The 24,628-nt window shown below is 39.1% G+C and overlaps 1 protein-coding gene across 5 annotated transcripts in view; it reads left to right on the plus strand.

Moving 5' to 3' along the window:
* TOGARAM1 (TOG array regulator of axonemal microtubules 1) overlaps positions 1 to 24,628 on the plus strand; it is a 126,098-nt gene that overhangs the window by 23,117 nt on the left and 78,353 nt on the right. For 4 of the 5 annotated variants that reach the window (XM_030931213.1, XM_030931217.1, XM_030931214.1 and 1 more), the window contains exons 2-3: positions 18,302 to 18,458; positions 22,253 to 22,387. In XM_030931213.1, coding sequence (XP_030787073.1) covers positions 18,302 to 18,458; positions 22,253 to 22,387 — 292 coding nt within the window. The remainder of the gene's footprint in view (positions 1 to 18,301; positions 18,459 to 22,252; positions 22,388 to 24,628) is intronic. The other variant, XM_030931215.1, reaches the window with a different exon arrangement.

A 24,628-nucleotide genomic window follows, 5' to 3' on the forward strand; every position in this document is an offset into this window, starting at 1 on the left:
AGAGGAAATTTAAGAAATTTAAGTTAGGTTTTTCTGACAAAAACCTATGGTATAGTTTGCACAGCTATATCATACTAATGTTATTCTTATGTGGTAGTAAAATCTAGACAAATAACTGTTTTTAAGCAAGTATAATTTGTCCAAAGAACTATCTTAATTAGACTTATTATGTGAACTTTTTTGTTGTTGTTAGAGACACAGCCTTGCTCTGTTGCCCAGGCTGGAGTGTGGTGGCATAATCATAGCTCACTACAACCTCAAACTCCTGGGTTTAAGCGATCCTTCTACCTCAGCCTCCTGAGTAGCTAGGACTATAGGCTGGAGCCAAGACACCCAGCTAATTTTTAAATTTTTCATAGAGACAGGATCTTGCTCTGTTGCCTGTTGCCTAGGTTGGCGATCCTTCTTCCTTGGCCTTCCAAAGTGCTGGGATTACAGGCATAAGCCACCACTCCTGGCCCAACTTTTTCTAAACAATTATATACCAGTTACTACAGATACTAAAACTTTCAAGTTTGTTAAGAATTTTTTTTTTCTTCTTGTTTAACCAAGTGACTGAGGTATTTAAACTCAAAACTAAGCTGTGTTGGCTGGGCGCAGTGGCTCACTCCTGTAATCCCAGCACTTTGGGAGGCCAAAGTGGGCAGATCACGAGGTCAGGAGATCGAGACCATCTTGGCTAACACAGTGAAACCCCGTCTCTACTAAAAATACAAAAAATTAGCCGGGCGTGGTGGTGGGCGCCTGTAGTCCCAGCCTCTCTTGAGGCTGAGGCAGGAGAATGGCATGAACGTGGGAGGCAGAGCTTGCAGTGAGCCGAGATTGCGCCACTGCACTCCAGCCTGGGCAACAGAGCAAGACTCCGTCTCAAAAAAAAAAAAAAAAAAAAAAAAAAAACTAAACTGTGTTTTCACCTCAATTTACATTTTGGCAACAACATTTTTTTTTTTTTTCTTAAAGAGACAATACATTTAAAATACATAAAAAGTAAAAAAAAAAAAAGAACTTAAAAACTTTTGGGTATTATTTAGTCCAATATGATATAAGCACTTAACATATTAATATGATGCTTATGAACCAATTGAAACAGGAGCTTGTTCCAGCTGATTTTATCCTGATTTATTAATACTGCCCATAGGGTAGACAGTATATATCAATTTGTGTGCTCCAAAAATATATCACACTCATGAAATGACAAATTTTTCCCTTTTTTATAACATAGATAATTTAGTTTTGATAAACCAGCAGAATTTAAGATGGAAGCAGGTACCAAACTATTAAGAATGTTGATCAGTTAAAGAAACAAAAACATATATTCCTTGTAGCAGAAGTGTTATTGTTGAGTGGTAGTTTCAAATGTGTTTTCACAAATTCTTTGAGATACTTCCTTTGAAGAGGTTGGAGTCTAATTCCCCTCTGAGTGTGTTTGGATTTAATAGTTCATTTCTAACAAACAAAGTAGAAGTAATAGTGTGTGATTTCAGAAACTAGGTCATAAAAAGGCACTGCAGCTTCTATGTCGGTTGCTGTCTCTCACTTGACATGCTCTGAAGGAAGCCAGCTGCCATGTCTTGAGTGGCTACTTGGGAGGCCCAAATGGCAAAGAACAGAGGCTTCCTGACAGTAACCACTTGAGTGAACGTCAGCGATTTTCAAGTATCAGTCAAGCCTTCAGTTGACAACAGCCTAGCTAACATTTTGATTGCAGCCTTAGAGTAACCTTAACCATCCAGCTAAGCCACTTAGCCAGAATCATCCCGCTAAGCTGCTTCCAAATTCCTGTTCCACTGAAAAAGAGATAGCAAGTGTTTGTTGTTTTAATCTACTGTTCAGGGATAACACATTAAACAGCAATACATAATGATAATTGTAATTCCCCAGAATTTGGTAAGACACTTTTTATTTTCAAGGTCCGTATCTTATACAATGACATTGAATTTTCTTTGTTTTTGAAATGCTAAACTTGCCTAAGATTTGGAAAACTGTTAAATTTTATTTTATTTGGCTTTTGGAAGACATTTTTCTGACTCACTTCATCTAATTTATAATTAATGTGTTCACCATCCATTCTTTAGCTTTAGAGTTCTGAAGTAATATTAATTTGCAGTTATTCAATTATTTGTAGAAACCAAAGAAAACTGATCATTGAATGTTACAAATTTTGTTCTTCTGTGGTATAGAATTCCATATTTGTAGGTAGTAACAGGTATTGGGTCCATAATAAGCAAACATGAAAAAGCCTTGAGTTTTGGATGGAGGAGAAGAGTAAAGGAGCAGCCTATATCAGTACATTAAAAAACAAACAAACAAACAAACAAAAACAACTGTATTAGTCTGTTCTCATACTGCTATAAAGATAGTCTGTTCTCATACTGCTATAAAGAATCGGCATTTTGTTCAAAACCATTCAATAAGTCTCTAGGAAGTTCGATGCTTTTCCACATCTTCCTGTTTTCTTCTGAGCCCTCCAGACTATTCTAGCTTCTGCCTGTTACCGAGTTCCAAAGTCATTTCCACATTTTCAAGTGTCTTTATACCAGTAGCTCACTACCTCTGTACCAATAAACTATAATAGTCCATTCTTACACTGCTGTAAAGAACTGCCCAAGACTGGGTAATTTATAAAGAAAAGAGGTTTAATTGACTCACAGTTGTACGTGGCTGGGGAGGCCTCAGGAAACTTACAATCATAGTGGAAGGAGAAGAGGCACATCTTACATGGCAGCCGGTGAGAGAGAGTGAATATGTGAAGGAGGAACTGTCAGACACTTGTAAGACCATCAGGCCTCATGAAAATTCACTATCATGAGAACAGCATGGGGGACACAATATGATCCAGTCACCTCCCACCGGGTCTCTCCCTTGACATGTGGGGATTATGAGGATTACAATTCAAGATGAGATTTGGGTGGGCACACAAAGTCTAACCATATCATAAACATAAAAGACAATAAGGAAAACAGATTCTAGATTCCCTGCTAGGTGTGCCACCTGATTATACTATCATCCAGCAGAAATCACCAAAGAGACCGTAAAATCAAAACCCAGTTTCACCCACTGCTGCCATCTGTGTGAACACAGTTGTCCATGTGCTCAATCAGAATCAGCCTTTGCCAAGAATACGGTTGCACACATATCTTTGTGTATTATATTGATGCACATGAACCACATTGCTCAGTCACTTATATGAGGAAAGTTTGAGAACTCAAGACACTAGGTCTCAGAAAGGATGCACTTTCAGGCCACATGTTTAACTCTCCTGTTTGAACTTAGAGGGACAATATATTAGTGAAACCTACAGAAATAAATGGCAAACAAGGAATCAGAGACATTTAGTTGGTTATTTCACACACTAGTTATTTTGCATGCAGTTTGCAATATTTTTTCCTTTCTTTGATCAGTCCTCGTTCTTCCTTGATTCAGCTGATTACCTTACTTTTAACATGTATGAAAACAAACTGCACACAAAATAACTAAATAGTCTATATTTTGTTTGCACATTTTATGAATGTGGTTAGCTAACAGCTACAGAGAGTTCAGTGTGGGTAATCTACCTTGTGTAGGAAGTTTACAGATATTTAAAAAAAAGACTTTGAGTTTTTTCTTTTGTTTTTGAGATGGGATCTTGCTACGTTGCCCAGGTCATTCTTGAACTTGGGCTCAAGTGACCCTCCCACCTCAGCCTCCCAAAATGCTGGGATTACAGGCGTGAGCCACTACACCCAACTGAGGCTTTTTTTTTTTTTTTTTTTTTTTTGGCAAAGTCTCACTCTGTCTTCCAAGCTGGAGTGTGGTGGCACAGTTATGGCTCACTGCAGCCTGGACCTCCCAGGCTCAAGCGATCCTCCCACCTCAGCCTCCTAAGTTACTGGGACTACCAGAACGCAACAGCAGGCCTGGTTAATTTTTTATTTTTTGTAGAGATGGGGTCTTGCCATGTTGCCCAGGCTGATGTAAAACTCCTGTGCTCAAATAATCCTCCCACCTCCACCTCTCAAAGAGCTGAGATTAAAAGCATGAGCCACTGCACTCAGCCTTAATTTTTTTTGTTTTTGTTTTTTTAATTTTAGCTATGTAGCATATGTGACAGTCTTTCTAAAGTCTGTCAGTCTCCTTCTGTCAGCACTGCTACCTTGAGCCATGTATGTAGTATTTCCCCCATTGGAATATTTTGCTTATCAATCTGAGAAAAGCCTGGGGAGCAATCTGAATGTTCCATCAAAGGAGAGTGGCACATCTAGTCAATGGAATATTAGATAGCCATTAGAGATCATTTATGTCCTTGGACCCAATAGTTCCATTTTTAGGACTTTTATACTATAGGAATATAATATGCAAAGATAGGTGTGTAACAACGTTCATTGCAAGATTGTAATAGTGAAAAGTTGTGGCAAAGAAAATGTCCATCAGTAAGGAACTATGAGTCTAAAATAAACAGATGTGTATGGTCTTACATGGAAGGATGTCTACATATTTACTGTGTGCCAGAGTATCATGTGTTCTATTTTTTTTTTAAATAGCTTATTGAAGAATGTTTACATATAGAAAAAGAATGTTTACATATATGAAAAATGTTTACATATAGATAACAGGATTTATCAATAAGATTCCAGTGAGAGTGGTCCCAAAGAATAATTTAAGTTTATATCTTATTTCCATAGTTTGCATTTTTAAAATTTAATTTTTCTTTTGATAACTTTGATATTTTTTATATTTTTTACAATAAGCAATTATTATTTTTGTAATTAAAATTTATAGCCAGGCCGGGTGGTGTGATCCTATAGTCCTAGGTACTTCGGTAGCAGAATTGGGTAAAACACTTGAGCCCAGAGTTCTAGGCCAGCCAAGAGAACATAGTGAGACCCTGTCTCTTAATAAAAAAAAAAGTATAGCCACTTATAAGGGGTTTTAACAGCATGAGAAGTACTTTTATCATAATGTGAAGTTCAAAAGCAAGATATAAAGTTTACATATAGTATCACAGCTGTTTTTTCTAAAGTGTACATGGGAAATTTTGAAAGACACAGTGATGTTTACAGAAGGTAGCTGGTTAATGGGAATAAACTTGTTTAATGCCCACCATGAAGGGGCATGGGTGGAGTCCAGGTGAAACCAGAAAGAACTGGCAAAAGGTGAAAAGTTCAAAAACTGGAGGTCAAGATAAAGTTTAGTACAAGTTCAGTGAAGCCAGGAGTGTAAGTGATTTCTGAGAGAATTAGATATTAAAAGGTCTTTTTCTGGTAATTTTTTGCTACCAAAATAGAATTAAAACTATTTTTGAGATGCTTTAATTCTTGTGCCAAAAGCTAAAATAAGATGCATTAGGTCAGAGGATTAAACAAGAGTAAATTTTGTAATTTTTTCTTTTTTTTTTTGAGACGGAGTCTCGCTGTGTCTCCCAGGCTGGAGTGCAGTGGTACGATCTCGGCTCACTGCAAGTGCTGCCTCCCAGGTTCACACCATTCTCCTGCCTCAGCCTCCGTAGCTGGGACTACAGGCGCCCGCCACCAAGGCTGAATAATTTTTTTGTATATTTAGTAGGTACGGGGTTTCACTGTTTTAGCCAAGATGGTCTCGATCTCCTGACCTCGTGATCTGCCCGCCTCGGCCTCCCAAAGTGCTGGGATTACAGGCGTGAGCCACCATGCCCAGCCTAATTTTTGTAATCTTTTTATGAAAAATATGCAGGGATTCAAATGCAAAGGCTAAGAGATAATAGGCTGTGTGTAGTGTCTCACGCCTGTAATCTCAGCACTTTGAGAGGTCAAGGTGGGCAGATCACTTGAACCTGACCGCTTGAGATCAGCCTGGGCAACATGGCAAAAACCCGTCTCTACAAAAAATTTTTTAAAAAATTAGCTGGGTGTGGTGGCATGTGCTACTTGGGAGGCTGAGGTGGGAAGATCACCTAAGATGGGGAAGGTCGCTGCAGTGAGCCATGATCATGCCATTGCATTCCAGCCTGAGCAACAGAGTGAGACCCTGTCCAAAAAAAAAAAAAAAAAATCCAAAAAAGATTGAAACAGTAAATAACACTATGTAAATTTCAAACCATCGTTAATATTAAGTGTGAAACTTGCTTTTTTATAATGTTTTCATTTACTGTAACTCTAAGGAATGAAATAGATTTTTAGGTATTAACTGCAAAGATTGAAAATTCAGTTCCATGTTCCTGAGAGTCATCAAGTGCTTTAAATAGACTGCTTCACATTTTGTAACGTTAACTTACAACTCTTTCAAAATTTATGAATTCTATTTTCTTTTACTCGAAACCACTTTTTCTTCATTGTTTCGTCCCATCAAAACTTACCCTAATGAAAATCATTTACTTTTAAGAGAGACCTAAACGGGACTTTCATGTTAATAATAATTGGTATGTCCTATAGTCTACTTTCAGATGCACAATCTTATGTAGCAAGACTTAATCTCTGCCTGACTTCTCAAGATTTCTGAAAATGCCACATTCACATACACACACACCACCACCCTCATTAACATTACCACCCCCACCAGTTGTTGTATGTATCTGGCCTATATACTAATATGTGTTTGCTACACAGAAATTATTCACAAAGTAAATCTAACATAAAATGCATTCCATACTGGGCTGGGCACAGTGACTCAACGCCTGTAATCCTAGCACTTTGGGAGGCCGAGGCGGGTGGATCATGAGGTTAGGAGATTGAGAACATCCTGGCTAACAGGGTGAAACCCCGTCTCTACTAAAAATTACAAAAAATTAGCTGGCATGGTGACAGGCGCCAGTAGTCCCAGGTACTCAGGGGACTGAGGCAGGACAATGGCGTGAACCCGGGAGGCAGAGCTTGCAGTGAGCCGAGATCACGCCACTGCACTCCAGCCTGGGTGACAGAGCAAGACTCCGTCTCAAAAAAAAAAACAAAAACAAAACAAAACAAACAAAAAAAAAATATATATATATATATATATTCCATACTGTAGAATTATTTCTGGATTACTCACTATTTTAGCTGTGTTAATACGTCATCTTTTAATAAATCAGAAGTTGACTATAATTGGTTTTGTTTTTTATTCCATTATATCCTTTTAATGCTGACTGCTGTGTAATCAATCATGGATGTTAACTGGGTTTTGAGAAAGTAAAGTCAATCCTTTTTTATTCGGGCTTTTTTTTTTTTTTTTTTTTTTTTTTTTTTGTGACAGAGTCTCACTCTGTTGCCCAGCCTAGAGTGCAGTGGCATAATCTTGGCTCACCGCAACCTCCGTGGTCTGTCAGGTTCAAGCAGTTCTCCTGCCTCAGCCTCTGACTCAGCCTCCCGAGTAGCTAGGACTACAGGTGTGTGCTACCATGCCTGTCTAATTTTTTATTTTTACTAGGGATGGGGTTTCACCATGTCAGCCAGGAAGGTCTTGAACTCTTGACCTCAAGTGACCCACCCACCTTGGCCACCCAAAGTGCTCGGATTACAGGCGTGAGCCATCATGCCCAGCTGAGGGCATTCTTTTTTTTTTTTTTTTTTTTTTTTAATGTAGGGTCTCAGTCAGTCACTCAGGCTGGAGTGTAGTGGTGCAATATCAGCTCACTGCAGCCTCTACCTTTCAGGCTCAAGTAATACTTCTACATCGGCCTCCCAATTAGTTGGGACCACAGGCACGTTCCACCATGCCTGGCTAATTTTTGTATTTTTTGTAGAGACGGGATTTCACTATGTTGCCAAGGCTGATCTCAAATTCCTGGGCCCAAGTGATCCACCTGCCTCCACCTTCCAAAATGCTGGGATTACAGGTGTGAGCTACTGCATGTGGCCTCATCTGGCCATTCTTAATTTTGTTTCTTATCATTTCTGGGTTAATTTTTGAAGGAAGTAATAGGTTTTTCACAAAATTTGATAATAAATAACATGGGTACCTGAGGCATAATAGACATATCTTTAATTTTATTTTGCTATTTGATACTTGGCAAAGTTTACAAAGAAACATACTGACAAGGTTTATCACCACATCTATATTTGATTGTTGAAGGGGTGGCCTGCCCCTCCACACCTGTGGGTGCTTCTCGTTAGGTGGAACGAGAGACTTGAGAAAAAGAATAATACACAGAGACAAAGTATAGAGAAAGAAAAGCGGGGCCTAGGGGACCGGTGCTGTGCTTACAGAGGACCCACACCGGCACCAGCCCCTGAGTTCCCTCAGTATTTATTGCTCAAAAGATAAGGGAGTAAATCAGCAGTAAGACATACAGATACACGGAGATGTTCCAGTTTGCCCAGGGACGGGCAGGAGACAGATGTTTTTCTTTTACTGAGATTTAAGAGAATGGTACTGACCTTCAACCACAAGCAGGCTTTAAGCATTTGCCTAACAAAGCACATTCCTTGCAGCCCAAAATCTTTTCAACCTTAATTACCACAGCGATGTCTCTAGCAAGGACAGGATCGGGGGTAGAGTCACAGATTAACAGCATCTCAAATACAGAGCCAAATGGAGTCTCTTAAATTTACTTCTTTCTATATAAACACACTAACAAGCTGACCTCTCTTTTCCCCACATTTCCCCCTTTTCTTTTCAACAAAACTACCTTTGTCATCATGACACTGACATTATATATTTCACAAAGTAATAGAATATTACAAAGTAAGTGGAGGCAGGATGAGATCACAGGATGGTGTTAAAATTAAAATTGTTGATGAAATTTTGGGCACGCATAGTCATTGATAACATTTCATCAGGAAATAGGGTTTGAGAGCAGACAACCTGACTGGCCAAAAATCTATTAGGTGGGAATTTTCTCTTCCTAATAAGCCTGAGAGCACTACAGGAGGCCGGGGCTTATTTCATCCCTTCGGCTTCAACTGTAAAAGGCGGCACGCCTCCAAGGGGGTCGTTTATAGGCCTACCCTTAGAGCGCATTCTCTTTCTCAGGGATATTCCTTGCTGAGAAAAAGAATTCAGCGATATCTCTCCTATTTGTGTGCAAAAGGAGAAAAGATATGGCTCTGTCCCGTCCACCGGCGGCCAGTTCAAGGTTACCTCCCTTGTTTCCTGAACACCGCTGTTATCTCGTTCTTTTTTCAAGATGCCCAGATTTCATATTGATCAAACACACATGTTTTACAAACAATTTGTGTAGATAAGACAATCATCACACGGTCCTGAGGTGACATATATCCTCCTTATCTTACAAAGAAAATGATGGGATTAAGAGATTCAAGACAGACATAAGAAATTACAAAAGTATAAATTTTGGAGAACTAATAAAATGTCCATGAAATCTTTATATTTTATGTTTTTTTGCTGTGGCTTCAGCCAGTCCCTCCGTTCAAGGTCCCTGACTTCCCGCAACGTTTTCTCTCCCTTTTCCTCTATATAAATGTGCCATGGCGATGAAGGCTTGTTCGTTTTCTCGATTTTGGCGCAGGATTCTTCGACTGGTCCAGCACACTAAAAACAAACCGATTAAACAGAGACACATAATTCCAAAATTTATTGCAGTAGAGTTTCCAATAGACTCAATCCAAGTCGTGGGGTTTAATCCATAAAGATTTTTTGCCACTTGATCTAACGCCTCAGCTCCAGGCACAATATTTAAGTGACTCTGAGAGGCTTCAAAAATTTGTTGTTTTAATTTAGAAATGTCTAAAGTGAGATTATCTTCTTTCCCCTGTAAATGGCGTCTAACCATGTCCCAGTGATGTTTAGACTCATTATAAATTTGGGGTGTAATACAAAAATCTGAAGTATTCCAGTCACACTGTAACTGGAAACGATGTTCCAAGCTCATGAGTCTATCTCCCATCCAAATGACAGTTTGTCTAAGATCATTAATTTGATTTGCCAATTTTTGATCGATACCAGATTGTGAATTCCACAACCTTGTGGAATTCTTTTGCCAATTGTTAACAAAGCTTACTGTCTGAACAGAAGAGTGCAATGCGACTCCTGCCACAGCGGCTGTAGATGTGACTGCAATTAATCCCATAACCACTGCAATTAAAGTAAAAATGAATCTTTTGGATCTATTTAAAATGCCTTTTAATACTTCAGTTAAAATATGGATGGATGGCGAGGCCTCCCATGGTCGATCCATGGACACAGGGATCCACACGCCTTCTCTTGCTCTCACTAGCAGAATACGGTGCTGCCAATCAAAAGTCGAATCAATGCAAGTAAACAATCTGCAATTCTCACACGTTATAGTTTGGGAGTCTGGTTTAATAACTATATTTCCTATGACTAACATATAAGGGGGTTTTACACAACTTTGTAAAGGAACTGTTAGACTGGAATTTAGGTTGATGGAGTAAAATGTCTTATAATCTTTTGTTTCTATAGTTTGGTTTCCAGACCAAATTCTAAGGTGGTATGAAGCCACAGTAAGCCTCCATAATTCTGGATGTTCAGGACCAAAAACAGGACTTATTATTTTCGGTCTTGGAGTAGAGATTCCCTTTTCTCCCCATTTTCAAGGGTAGAAAGACTGTAATTTTTTGTGCTTATGTTTGTCTACATTTTTTGTTAAGTCACTATCAACAGTTGGACTCACTAGTGCACTGGGACAGAATTGAGTTTGTCCTGTGCAATCGTGGTAGAATTGACCTCGAGGTGCCCAATCTATAACGGTTCCAAATGTATTATTTTGTAAAATTACGGCACTATCGGCCACACATTCTTCCCAAACTAAATCTCTTGTTTCTATAGAAATCTCCTTGGGGCAAGGTTTTCCTTTTGGCCTAAATTTTAATGATCTTTGATAAGAGAAGTCCTGTAAATAGTTTATCTGTGGTTTGAGTGACATTCCGTTTACCATGTGATAAGTAAATTTACAGGTGGGATTGAGAGTAGGTACTTCTACCAACCAATTTTGGATATCAGGCATTAAACATCCTAGTGCTTTCCCTAGACATATAGGAGGATAACGATACCCAATGGAAATATTTATCATCATTCCTTCTTCCTCCGGTTTGGCAGGGCAACGATCATCTGTGGGACCAGGTACCCACACACTATTATTAACATATACTTCAATAGGATTATCCATCCATGTGACTGCCCGAATTAAGGGCGGGAAAGGCACATAGGCCCAGTAGGTATAATTAGCTGCAGCTGCTCCTGCAGGCATGGGGAGACTTACCACCGTTGATACAACCATTAAAGCTGTAAGCAGCATTTTTTCTGAGGTTTGTGTCACCTTTGTGCTGGCTAGGCTATTTCTAGCTAACAGTGTCAGCTTCTTTAACTGTGCCCAGGTCGGCAGCTCCGCCTTCTTGGTGTGTGGTGACTTCATCTGTTTTTTTAATATCACCACTTGACTCTTCATGCGAGTCAATGGTGCTCGATTGCGGTGTTTCCGTCTCCGTGGAGGCGCTTTTCTTTGCATCTCCGATGGGTTCATTGTAGAACTTCAAATGTCTAGTGGGTATCCAAATAGGAAGCTGATTTTCTCCTGGTGAAACACAAGCAAAACCTCTTCCCCAGGTTATCACCTTCCCTATTTCCCATGTCCTATTTTTGTTGTCTTTCCACCAAATCAGTTTTCCTTCATGTGGACTGTTCTTTTTACCAGTAAGATGTTGTTCTGCAGAAGTAGTGGTCTGATTTCTATAAATGTTTAAAAAATTTAAAGTATAGAGTGCTAGATTAAGCTGCATCTGAGGAGAGGTACACTCCTTACTGTCTCCCCCTTCTTTTTGTTTAACTAACTGAGTTTTGAGTGTTCTATTAGTTCTTTCAACTATGGCCTGTCCTTGGGAATTATAAGGAATTCCTGTTGTATGTGTAATATTCCACTGATTTAAGAATTTTTGGAAAGCTTTACTACAATACCCTGGTCCATTGTCAGTTTTAATTTTTTCTGGAACTCCCATTACAGCAAAACAAGATAATAAATGTTTTTTAACATGGGAAGTACTTTCTCCTGTCTGGCATGTTGCCCATATGAAATGTGAATAAGTATCAACTGTTACATGAACATATGATAATTTTCCAAATGAAGGTACATGAGTAACATCCATTTGCCATAATGCATTAGGACACAGACCTCTGGGATTAACTCCTGCCTCTTGAGTGGGCAGGTGTAGTACTTGACACTGGGTACAATGTTGTACAATATTTTTTGCCTGTTTCCATGTAACATTAAATTTGTTTTTTAACCCTGTTGCATTTACATGAGTCAAAGCATGAAGTTCTTGTGCTTTTACGAATGCAGAGGATACTAATAAGTCAGCTTGTTCATTTGCTTTAGTTAAAGGTCCTGGTAACTTAGTATGTGCTCGAATATGAGTAATATAAAATGGGAAATTCCTTTTTCTTACAGTTTGTTGTAACAAATTGAACAGCTGGTTTAACTGATCATCCATGCTATATTTAATTAGAGTTGTCTCAACATCCCTTGTAGCCTGTACTACATATGTAGAATCTGATATAATATTAACAGGTTGATTAAAATCTTCTAACACTGTAATGACTGCAACCAACTCTGCCCTTTGAGCTGATTGATATTGAGTTTTGACTACTCGTTCCTTTGGCCCTGTGTAAGCCGCTTTTCCATTGCTGGAACCATCAGTAAATACTGTCAGAGCATTTTCTAAAGGTTTATGTTTGGTAATTTTAGGTAAAATCCAAGTAGTCAATTTTAAAAATTGGAAGATTTTTGTTTTGGGGTAATGATTATCAATAATTCCCACAAAATCAGCAAGGCCAATTTGCCATGCACCAGAATTGATAAAGGCTTGTTTAACTTGTTCCTTGGTTAAAGGAACAACTATTTTGTCTGGGTCATTACCACACAATTTTATTATTCGTAATCTTGTCTGACCAATTAATGTAGCTATTTGATCCAAGTACAATGCAAAAGTTTTAATTGTACTGTGGGGAAGGAATGACCACTCCACAAGATCAGTATTTTGAACAATGATGCCTGTTGGAGAATGTGCAGTAGCAAAAATCAAAAGTTGGAGTGGGGCTAAAGAATCTATTCTACTTATTTGTGCTGACCGAATTTTTTCTTCCACTAATTTAATTTCTTTTGTTGCCTCTGGGGTTAATATTCTTCTACTGTTTAAGTCTGGATCTCCTCTTAGGATAGAGAACAAATTTGACATGGCATAAGTAGGAATGCCTAGAGTTGGCCGAATCCAATTAATATCGCCTAACAATTTTTGAAAGTCATTTAATGTTTTTAATGTGTCTTTTCTTATTTCTATTTTTTGTGGCTTAATTTTTCTATTTTCTATTTGCATCCCTAAATAATGAAAAGGAGCAGAGGTTTGGATCTTATCAGATGCTATTGTTAGTCCTGCGTTGGCCACCTCTGCTTGTAGAAATGTGTAACAGTCAATTAATTTGTCTCTTGTTTTTGCAGCACATAAAATATCATCAATATAGTGAATGATATAACAATCTGAAAATTTGTCTCTAACTGGTTGAAGGACTTGACTTACGAAAGTTTGACAAATAGTTGGACTATTAAGCATTCCCTGAGGTAACACTTTCCACTGAAACCTGGTGGCTGGTCCTTTATTATTTATGGCTGGTATAGTAAAGGCAAATTTTTCACAATCTTGCTCTGTCAGAGGAATGGTAAAAAAGCAATCCTTAAGATCAATTATAATTAAAGGCCAGTCTTTTGGGATCATGGCCAGAGAGGGCAATCCAGGTTGGAGAGGCCCCATGGGTTGAATTACAGCGTTTATGGCTCTTAAGTCCATTAACATACGCCATTTGCCTGACTTTTTCTGAATTACAAATACAGGAGAATTCCAGGGTGAGAATGAAGGCTCAATGTGTCCCTTTCCTAATTGTTCCTTTGCTAATAAGTGTAAAGCCTCCAGTTTTTGCTTTGGTAGCGGCCACTGATTTACCCATACCGGTTTTTCTGTTTTCCAAGTTAATGGAATGGGTTTAGGAGGCTCTACAGTGGCCGCCCCTAAAAAGGATACCCTATTCCTTTTTTATTTTGATTTTTCTTAGTCGCAATTGGGACTTTAATGCCATTTTCATTTTTTTCTAATCCCTTTCCTGGTACATATCCCATTTTAGTCATGATTTTTTGACTCATGGGGCTGTATAATGGAGCAGGCATAATGATTTCTGCACCCCATTGTTGTAACAAATCTCGACCCCATAGATTAACAGGAATTGAAGTAATTATTGGCTGAACAGTACTTTCTTGATTATTTGGCCCTAAACAATGTAAAATCATTGTACTTTCATACACTTCTGAAGCTGTGCCTACGCCGACAAGTCTTGTAACAGCCTTTTGTTTAGGCCAATTTTTTGGCCACTGATTTAAAGCAATGACAGAGATATCTGCTCTTGTGTCTACTAACCCTTCAAACTGTTTTCCTTGAATAATGGCCTTACACACAGGTCTGCTCTCAGAGACCAGACTTGCCCAATAGGCAGCCTTTCCTGCCAGATCAGTGCTTCCGAACCCTCCTGTTCTTTTTATCTCACTGTTTTTAACTTTAATATAAGGTAGGAGTAATAATTGAGCGATCCTGTCTCCTGGACTGGCACTCCAAGGAATTGAGGAACTAATAACCAATTGAATTTCTCCTTTATAGTCTGAATCAACCACACCAGTATGAATTTGAACTCCTTTTAGATTTAAACTTGATCTTCCTAAGATTAGTCCTACAGTCCCCTCAGGCAATGGGCCGTATACCCCTGTGGGGATTTTTTGTGGAGGCTCCCCTGGAAGCAGAGAGACTGCTTGTAAAGTACATAGATCTACTGCTGCACTGCCACTTGTGACGGGGGATAATTGCTGTATTGTGATAAATGGCTTATTCCCTGAGACACTTGCGACAGTGGGGGTTGTTGTTCCTGAAAACCCTGGGGAACAAAGGGTTGAATTTTGAATGCCCCAGTTTGTTGCGGGGCCTGAGGCTGGTCCCTCCTCTCGTTTCCCGACAGTGGTTGCCCATTTTTATCAAATTTAGAATGACATTGATTACCCCAATGTTTTCCCCTTTTACATCTTGGACATAGGCCAGGTGGCCCTTTATCTGTTGTTGTAGTAACTCGAGTAGTTACATTTTGTTTATTTGAGACTAGGCAATTTTTTTTTAGATGACCAATTTGACCACAATTATAGCATTTTTCCCCAAATGTTTTCACTTGTCCTCCTAAAGCAACTCCTGTGATTGCTTGAGCCATAAGCATAGCTTTATGCATAGCTCCTCCAACTCCATCGCAGGCTTTAACATACTCTGAGATTACATCTGATCCTGCGGGAACCCTTCCTTTTAATGGCTTAATGGCTGATTGACAATCTGGATTGGCATTTTCATATGCCATCAACTCCACTATGACTTTACGGGCATTGTCATCAGTGATTGACTTTTGAGCAGCATCTTGAAGTCTTGCTACAAAGTCAGGGTAGGGCTCTTTTGAGCCTTGTCTTACTGTATTAAAGGAAGGGCAGGCAGTTCCTGGGTCTTGGATTTTTTCCCAGGCCCTAAGGCAGATAGCCCTGATTTGCTCAATGGCCTCATTTGGCATTATTGCTTGTTGGTCAACAGTGCTCCAATTTTGACCTATTCCTAATAGTTGATCTGCATCTATGTTAATTGGAGGATTGGCAGTCCTATTTCTTCGGACCTGCACTTGTGCCCCATCAATCCACCAAGTCTTAAATTGTAAAAATTGAGAGGGTGAGAGTGATGATTTTGCCAGAATCTCCCAATCATAAGGAATGAGTCTATGTCCATGAGCAATGGAATCTAATAATGTTCTCATGTAAGGAGAGTTGGGTCCATACTGTTTTACTCCTTCTTTCATCTCTTTTAGTACTTTTATAGAAAAGGACTGATATCTGGCTTCAGCTACGGGAGGTTCTCCCTCTCGGGCCCCTTCTCCAGGTGGTCTTGCTTCTAATATTACTGGGAATTGCCACGCCTCAATATCTCCCTGTTTTCTTGCCTCATCAATAATTTTATGTATTGCACTACCTTGTGTACTAGGCGGTGCTGTAGGATTAAGTCTCATGGTGGGCGGCTGAGGATATGGCGCCCTGCCCTGTGGCACTGGCAATGCTCCTGGCTGTCCATACAGATTTTCTGGAGGCTGCAGATACTGCAGTTCAGCTGGCGGCCAGTATTGATAGGCTACTGGCGGCTGAATCTTACTTTCTACCTGTTGATATTGTGGACACTGTATTTGGATTGGCATTGCCATGACAGAGACTCTATCTTTTTCTATTTGATCTTCTTTTGGAGTTTGTACTTGTTTAACCTGCATTTGAGGTTCTAACGTTGCAGGCATCTGAGCTGTTGTAAGAGTTGGCCATCGTGGTTTAGACTCTGATGGCTCTACTAATTCTGGATCTTTTTCCCCTAATTTTAACGTTTCAGGATATATTACCTCCTGTAATTGATTATTGTCAACATTTTGCGTTGACCGAGCCATTACCGGCTCTGCTACACATTTACAGTGTGAACTTTCTTTTCCTTTCCGGGATTCTATCCCTGCCTCTTTTTCACAATCTACTGCACAGCTTTTAGGGACATCAGAAATTGAAATGTTATCTTCTTCTGTTTGCAACGGTTCTAAAGCTACTTTAACAATGACCCAATCATTCCATACTGTAAGTGGGATGATTTTACCTTCCCTACTTGCTTGTTTTAACTCTTTGCCAATTTTTTCCCAATCTTTTAGATCTAAAGTTCCTTGTTCTGGAAACCATGGACAAAACTGTTCCATTGTTTGAAAGAGCGTAATTAGATTTTTGGTAGACACTTTAACTCCCCCTCTTTTTAAGAGAATTTTTATAAAGCTGTGATAAGAGGCATATTTACTTTTAGTTTGCCCCATTGTTACCCTAGGTTCTTCCGAGCGCACAAGCTTACCGCAAGGCTGACTGTAGACGTACTCGGGAGTCTCTCGTCGACTTGTCCTCAATGACCACGCTCCAGCGTACCTTCACCTTAGAGAAAAGCCTCCACGTTGGGCACCAGATGAAGGGGTGGCCTGCCCCTCCACACCTGTGGGTGCTTCTCGTTAGGTGGAACGAGAGACTTGAGAAAAAGAATAATACACAGAGACAAAGTATAGAGAAAGAAAAGCGGGGCCTAGGGGACCGGTGCTGTGCTTACAGAGGACCCACACCGGCACCAGCCCCTGAGTTCCCTCAGTATTTATTGCTCAAAAGATAAGGGAGTAAATCAGCAGTAAGACATACAGATACACGGAGATGTTCCATTTGCCCAGGGACGGGCAGGAGACAGATGTTTTTCTTTTACTGAGATTTAAGAGAATGGTACTGACCTTCAACCACAAGCAGGCTTTAAGCATTTGCCTAACAAAGCACATTCCTTACAGCCCAAAATCTTTTCAACCTTAATTACCACAGCGATGTCTCTAGCAAGGACAGGATGGGGGTAGAGTCACAGATTAACAGCATCTCAAATACAGAGCCAAATGGAGTCTCTTAAATTTACTTCTTTCTATATAAACACACTAACAAGCTGACCTCTCTTTTCCCCACAGATTGTGTCTATCAGCTCCAAATAAATATATAGGAAGTATAATTTCCTGTCAATTTATTTAGTTTTTTTTAATGTTTTGTAGTCATGTTGAGTGTGAAATGATCCGGGACAACTGAGGTTATCACTGGTGAAGAATTTTGAACACTTGAATCATGCTCTTAGTTAGTTCTTTAACTGATTATGTCTAACTTCAAAATTGTGTCCTGACACCTTGTTCCTTAACGATCATATGGGGTTTATGAGAAAGGACTTGAAAACCATGAAGTACTAGACATATATAAAGTATTATTTACTGGTTTTAACTAAGAGACCTAGTGTAAGAAAATCTCCTAAGGGAACTGTGACATAGGTTGCCATGTCATTTACATTGACATTTGGGCTGCAGAATATGGATAATAGATTTGCCTCAGTAAGAACAGTATAGTAGAATGCTTGCTTGTTCAGTGACCTTCAATTGGCACTTATTGTCTAGTGCTCAAACAAAGATAGCATAGTTTGAGGGGTTATGCTGCTCAGTCAGATCATCCTTTTTGTCATTTGTATTCTCTCCTTCCTTGTCGCCAGAGTATACTGTAGGATGGTAAGGAACAGTAAAGGGTTGGGGTGAAGTAGTAAGAAAAAAAAAATTAGCATTTCTGTTCTGGAATGAAATTAGCATTTCTGTTCTGTTGGTGTACTGTACTAAATATGGATGTTTATCTGTATCATTATATATTTGATAAATTAAAATGCATTCTAACCTGAATTTCATAATTGGATCTAAGTTATTTTGTCATATTTATTACCAGGAAGAATTAACACAAATTTGCTAATTTATGATTCTGTTCTTCTAGTTTTCAACATATGATTTCATCCCATCTCCAAAATTAAAGCCCTCTCAAGGAATGCCAGTCAATGATGATTTATGTTTTAGCAGAAAAAGAGTATCAAGAAACTTATTTCAGAATAGTCGGGATTTTAACCCAGATTATCTTCCTTTATGTGCTGCTGGTAAGTACAAGTTGCTGATGATGGTCATGTTGAACTAAGTTAGAGACTTCTCTTAACTTCATAGTGCATTCAAAGACTCATAGAACTTTTAATCTAGTAGACAGTTCAGATTCAATAAGTTATTTATTGAAGATCTGATAAGAATGGACACTTAGACATTATTATCTCATAAAACCCTGGAGGGTTTCTCATTGAAATTGTTTAAATATTAATATAGGGCAATATTTGCTTAATACATCACCCATATTAAGTATCTCCTATGTGTCAGGTGTTTTTTTTTTTTTTTTTTTTTTTTTTTTTTTTTTTTTTTTGAGAAGGAGTCTTGCTCTGTCACCCGGCCTGGAGTGCAGTGGCTGGATCTCAGCTCACTGCAAGCTCCACCTCCCGGGTTTACGCCATTCTCCTGCCTCAGCCTCCAGAGTAGCTGGGACTACAGGCGCCCGCCACCTCGCCTGGCTAGTTTTTTGTATTTTTAGTAGAGACGGGGTTTCACTGTGTTAGCCAGGATGGTCTCGATCTCCTGACCTCGTGATCTGCCCGTCTCAGCCTCCCAAAGTGCTGGGATTACAGGCTTGAGCCACCGCGCCCGGCTTGTGTCAGGTGCTTTTTTAAGTCCTGGGGTTCTGCCTAGTTGAGCTTGCATTCTACTTAGGAACGAGAACAGACATTAAATAAATAGAAGACATAGTAAGTTAGCTGGTAGTAAATGCTATTAAGGAAAACAGAGCAGAAAGAAGGCCATATTCAGGAAAGAATATTTGAAACAAACCACAATATATCAGGAGAAGAGAATACATAATTTCAGGAAGAGGGAACAGTCAGCACAGAGTAACTAGGAGAGAAGTGTGTGGAGAACATGTTTGAGAAATATCAAAGAGACTAGTATGTCTGGAATGAAATGAGAAAGGGGAAAATAAATAGAAAATTAAAGATATAATAGGGGTCCTTATTTAAGGCCTAGTGGACTTATAAGTGAACTTTACATTTTACTCTGAATGAGGAGCATTTTGAAGAAAGAACTGACATCACTTACTGTGTTTCCAGGCTCATTTTGGATTTTACTGTTAAAATAGATGAAAGGAGAGTGTATTAGTTTGTTTTCACACTGCCATAAAGACATACCTGAGACTGGGTAATTTATGAAGAAAAGAGGTTTAACTGGCTTATGGTTCTACAGGCTGTACAAGCTTCTACTTCTGGGGAAACCTCAAGAAATTTACAATCATGGTGTAAGGCAAAGGGGAGACAAGCATGTCTTCCATGGTGGGAGCAAGAGGAAGAGAGTGAAGAGGGAAGTGCTACACACTTTTAACAACCAGATCTTGTGAGAACTCTTATCATGAGAACAGCTCCAAAAGGAGAAACCTGCCACATGATCCAGTCACCTCCCACCAGGTCCCACCTACCTCCAACATTGGGGATTATGAATTCAACATGAGATTTGGGTGGGGGCACAAAGCCAAACTTTGTGTATTGGAGAGCAAGGTCAAAAACAGGAAGACTGATTAAGAATCTGTTGTAGTAATCGTGACTGGGTTGATGGAGGCTTTAACCAGGATAGCAAGAATGTGGTAAGAAGTGATTGGATTCTGGCTGGGCGTGGTGGCTCACACCTGTAATCCCAGCACTTTAGGAGGCCAACGCAGGTAGATCACGAGGTCAAGAGATCGAGACCATCCTGGCCAACATGGTGAAACCCCGTCTCTACTAAAAATATAAAAATTAGCTGGGCATGGTGGCGCATGCCTGTAATCCCAGCTACTCAGGAGGCTGAGGCAGGAGAATCTCTTGAACCCAGGAGGTGGAGGTTGCAGTGAGTCGAGATCGCACCACTGCACTCCAGCCTGGCGACAGAGCGAGCCTCCATCTCAAAAAAAAAAAAAAAAAAAGAGGTGATTGGATTCTGATTTTATGTCAGAGGTAAAGTTGATATAGTTTGCTGGTAGATTGGGTATAGAATGTGAGAAAGAAGTGTCAATAATGCTGTAAAGATTTTTGGTCAGAGCAACTGAGAACATGGACTAAGTGTTACAGAAAGTAAATATGATGGTACTTCAGAGGAAATGCTCATTGTCATTGACCATAACATTTAGAAGAAAAAGGAGAGCGTAGGAAGAAACTGCCTTTGTGGATATTCTTCAACATACCTGTCTTTATAAATGACCATATCATTTAGAAAGAGGTTGAGGCCAGGCCCGTGCCTCATGTTGAGATCATACCACTACACTCCAGGCTGGGCTACAAGAGTGAGACTCCGTCTCAAAAAAAAAAAAAAAAAAAAAAAAAGGTTGAGCTTGAGTTCTAAGTGATTGTTTAGGATTTCAAGATATAGCACCCAGGTAATTAGAAAAATTGTAGTGTGTTGGCGAAGAGATACCGTTAGAAGGGAAAATGGTTTAGAGGGCAAAGATTTAACTATGTTATAGATTTAAAAATGTATTTAACATCTAAATAACAGTTTTCAAAATTTGTTGGGTTTGAGTTCAGATATATTATTCAGTAAACATTGTTCCCTAGGAGAATTTATAGACCTTTATGCAGTGAAATTCTATAGTATTTTCATACAAAAATGAAGTGGCATAATGACTGCATAGTTTATTTTGGTGTTTAACAGAGAAGGAGAAATGCAAGAATATGTCCAGTTATGTTTGTAGCAGTTTTGATTTTGATTACTCTGTACCATTGAGAAGCTCATTTCCTAGTTGTACATATTTTAAACAACTGGAGAATAAGGCAATATATAACCTAATGCTTGATTGGATGATATAAATTACAAATACTGTAAGGATTCAAGAAAGGAAAACATAGGTATTGAAGTGGTTTCAGAAAACTGCAGGAAAGAGGTTGAGCTTGACTTTAAATGAGTAAGAGGCTGGGCACTGTAACTCACGCCTGTAAGCCCATCACTTTGGGAGGCCGAGGCAGGTGGATCACCTGAGATCAGGAGTTCGAGACCAGCCTTGAATAGCTGAGGCAGGAAGATCACCTGAGCTCAGGGAGGTTGAGGCTGCAGTGAGCCAAGATTGCACCATTGCATTCCAGTCAGGGCAATAAGAGAGAGGCCCGGTCTTTAAAAAAAAAAAAAAGAAAGAAAGAAAAGAAAAAGACATCCAGGACGTGAAAGATAAAGAGACTTGATATGATAGGGAGAGAATTTTTTTTAAATCATACAGTTTCAGAACTACAAAGGATGGGCTCATTTAATAGATGAATACACTAAACGCCAGAGGAGTCATTACCACCTTTTTTTTTAGACTTACTCACCTTCCCAGGAATAACCTTAACCAGACACAGGAAGGGAAATGGGAAACATGTCTGGATAAGCTTAGAATCTACGTGAATGCTGTGTGGTATATTAGAAAAGAAAAGAGGTTGCATTGAGCCAAGATCACACCACTGCACAAAAAAAGTAAAATAGAAAAGAAAAGAGTTTGGCCATAGAGCTTTTTGGGTAGTGCATATACTACAAATACTGGGAAGAAGGAAAGCCAGGTCTGGAGAAACATTCCATGCTGAGAGAAAGAGTGTAGGAAGAAGCTGCTTTTGCGGATATTTTTCAACATACCTATCTTTTCCCTGTTATTTGCTAGTCTGTCTTCTGTCATTTAACTCCTGCCACTAATCAGATTTTCTAATATCAAAAGCTTTATCCCTTTCTTGCCTGCCTACCTCACTGCACTTATACACTTATATTTATTTCCACCTAAATTGCACCAATATTTATGAAATAAGATGTATTCATGAAATAAAGTTAACTTTTGCTTTTATGTTTTCTCCCCTCCTTTCTTCAAAAGGTACTACTGGTACTCATCAAACAAATTTTTCTGGGAAATGTGCACAACTTGGATTTTCACAATTATGTGGTAAAACTGGCAGTGTGGGTTCTGACTTACAATTCCTAGGGACAACTAATAGTCATCAAGATAAAGGTATAAGTTCCAAATTTACTTGGAAACAAATGATTTGTAAATATTATGTGGGGATTCCGACACTAACTTATATGATATTTTGTGTAATCAGACTCATCACAAAAAAAAAGGATTTTGTTATATTTTTAATAACTTTTTTCATAATTGTTACCTTAAAGTATTAGGTTTTATAATCTTTATGTAAATACAATTGATTAAAATTAGAGTTTAGATACTCATGGTGGGGATGAGTGTTGCATTTGCTTTAATGTATGCATAATAGTGGTACATATTTGTGGGTTACATGTGACATTTTGATGTACAATGTGTAATGATCAAATCAGGGTATTTAGGATATGCGTCACCTGAAACATTTGTTGTTTCTTTGTGTTGGGAACATTACAAACCTACTCCTGTAGTTATTTTGAAATGTAAATTATTGTTAACTCTAGTCACCTTATTATGCTATATTGAGCACTAGATATTTTTCCTTCTTATTTTATTCATTCATTCATTCATTCATTCATTCATTCATTCATTCATTTTGAGATGGAGTCTTGCTCTGTTGCCCAGGCTGGAGTGTAGTGACAGGATCTCAGCTCTCTGCAACCTCCACCCCCACCCCTTGGTTTGAGCAATTCTCCTGTCTCAGCCTCACAAGTAGCTGGGACTACAGGTGCACGCCACCATGCCCAGGTAATTTTTGTATTTTTAGTAGGGACGGGGTTTTACCATATTGATCGGACTGGTCTCAAACTCCTGACCTCAGGTGATCCACCGCCTCGGCCTCCCAAAGCACTAGGATTATAGTCGTGAGCCACTGTGCCCGGCCTCTCATTTTATTTTTGTACGCATTAACCACCTTCTCTTTATTAACCCCTTCTCACTGCCCTTGCCAGCCTCTGGAAACCATCATTCTGCTCTCTACCTCCATGGGATTAATTTCTTTTTCTTTTTTAGCTCCAACATAGGAGTGAGAACATGCAATATTTGTCTTTCTGTGCCTTACTTATTTCACCTAAGATAGTGTCCTCCATTTTTATCCAGATTGTTGCAAACGACAGGATTTCATTCTTTTTATGGCTCAGTAGTACTCCATTGTGTATATGTACCACATTTTCTTTATCTGTTCTTCTGCCGATGGACACTTAGGTTGATTCCATATCTTGGCTATTGTGAATAGTGCTGCAATAAACATGAAAGTGCAAATACCTCTTTGATATACTGATTTCCTTCTTTTGGATATATGCCCAGCAGTGGGATAGCTGGATCATATGATAGTTGTATTTTTAGTTTTTTGAGGCAGGGTCTCACTCTGTGGCCCAGGCTGGAGTGCAATGGCATGATCATGGCTCACTGCAGCCTCAACCTCCTGGGCCTAGGTGATCCTCCTACCTCAGCCTCCCAAGTAGCTGGGACTACAAGCATGCACTACTATGTCTGGTTAATTTTTAAATTTTTTGCAGAGATGGGATTCCACTATGTTGCCCAGACTAGTCTCGCTCTCCTGAGCATAAGCAATCCTGCCTCAGCCTCCCAGAGTGCTAGGATTATAGGTGCAAGCCACCATGCCCAGCACATTTTTAGTGTTTTGAGGAACTTCCTTGCTATTTTCTATAGTGTCTGTACTAATTTACCTTCCCACCAGCGGTGTACAGGCATTCCTTTTTGTTGCCATCCTTGTCACCATTTGTTATCTTTTTGATAAAAGCTATTTAACTGGAGTGACATGACATCTCATTGTGGTTTTGATTTGCACTAGACCTCTACCTTTCACTGTATAGAAAAATCAAATCAAAATGTATTAAAGACTTAAATGTAAGCTGAAGTTATAAAACTGCTAGAAGAAAACATTAGTGAAATATTTCAGGACATTGGTCTGGGCAAAGATTTCTTGAGTAAGACCTCAAGAGCACAGGCTACCAAAGCAAAAATGAACAAATGGGATCACATTGAGCTAAAAAGCTTCTGCATGGCAAAGGAAACAGTCAACAAAGTGAAGATACAGCTTACAGACTGGGAGAAAATATTTGCAAACTATTCCACTGTTGAGGGATCAATAACCAGAATATATAAGGAACTCAAACAATTCAATAGCAAAAAAACAAAAATACAATGTGAAAATGGGCAGAAGATCTGAATAGGCATTTCTTGAAAGAAGACATACAAATGTCTAATAGGTATATGGAAAAAATTGTTCAACATCACTAATCATCAGAAAGATGAGCATTTTAATACCAAGTCATTGAAAATAACATCCAT

Source organism: Rhinopithecus roxellana, chromosome 5 (assembly GCF_007565055.1).
Source record: "Rhinopithecus roxellana isolate Shanxi Qingling chromosome 5, ASM756505v1, whole genome shotgun sequence".
NCBI lineage: Eukaryota > Metazoa > Chordata > Mammalia > Primates > Cercopithecidae > Rhinopithecus > Rhinopithecus roxellana.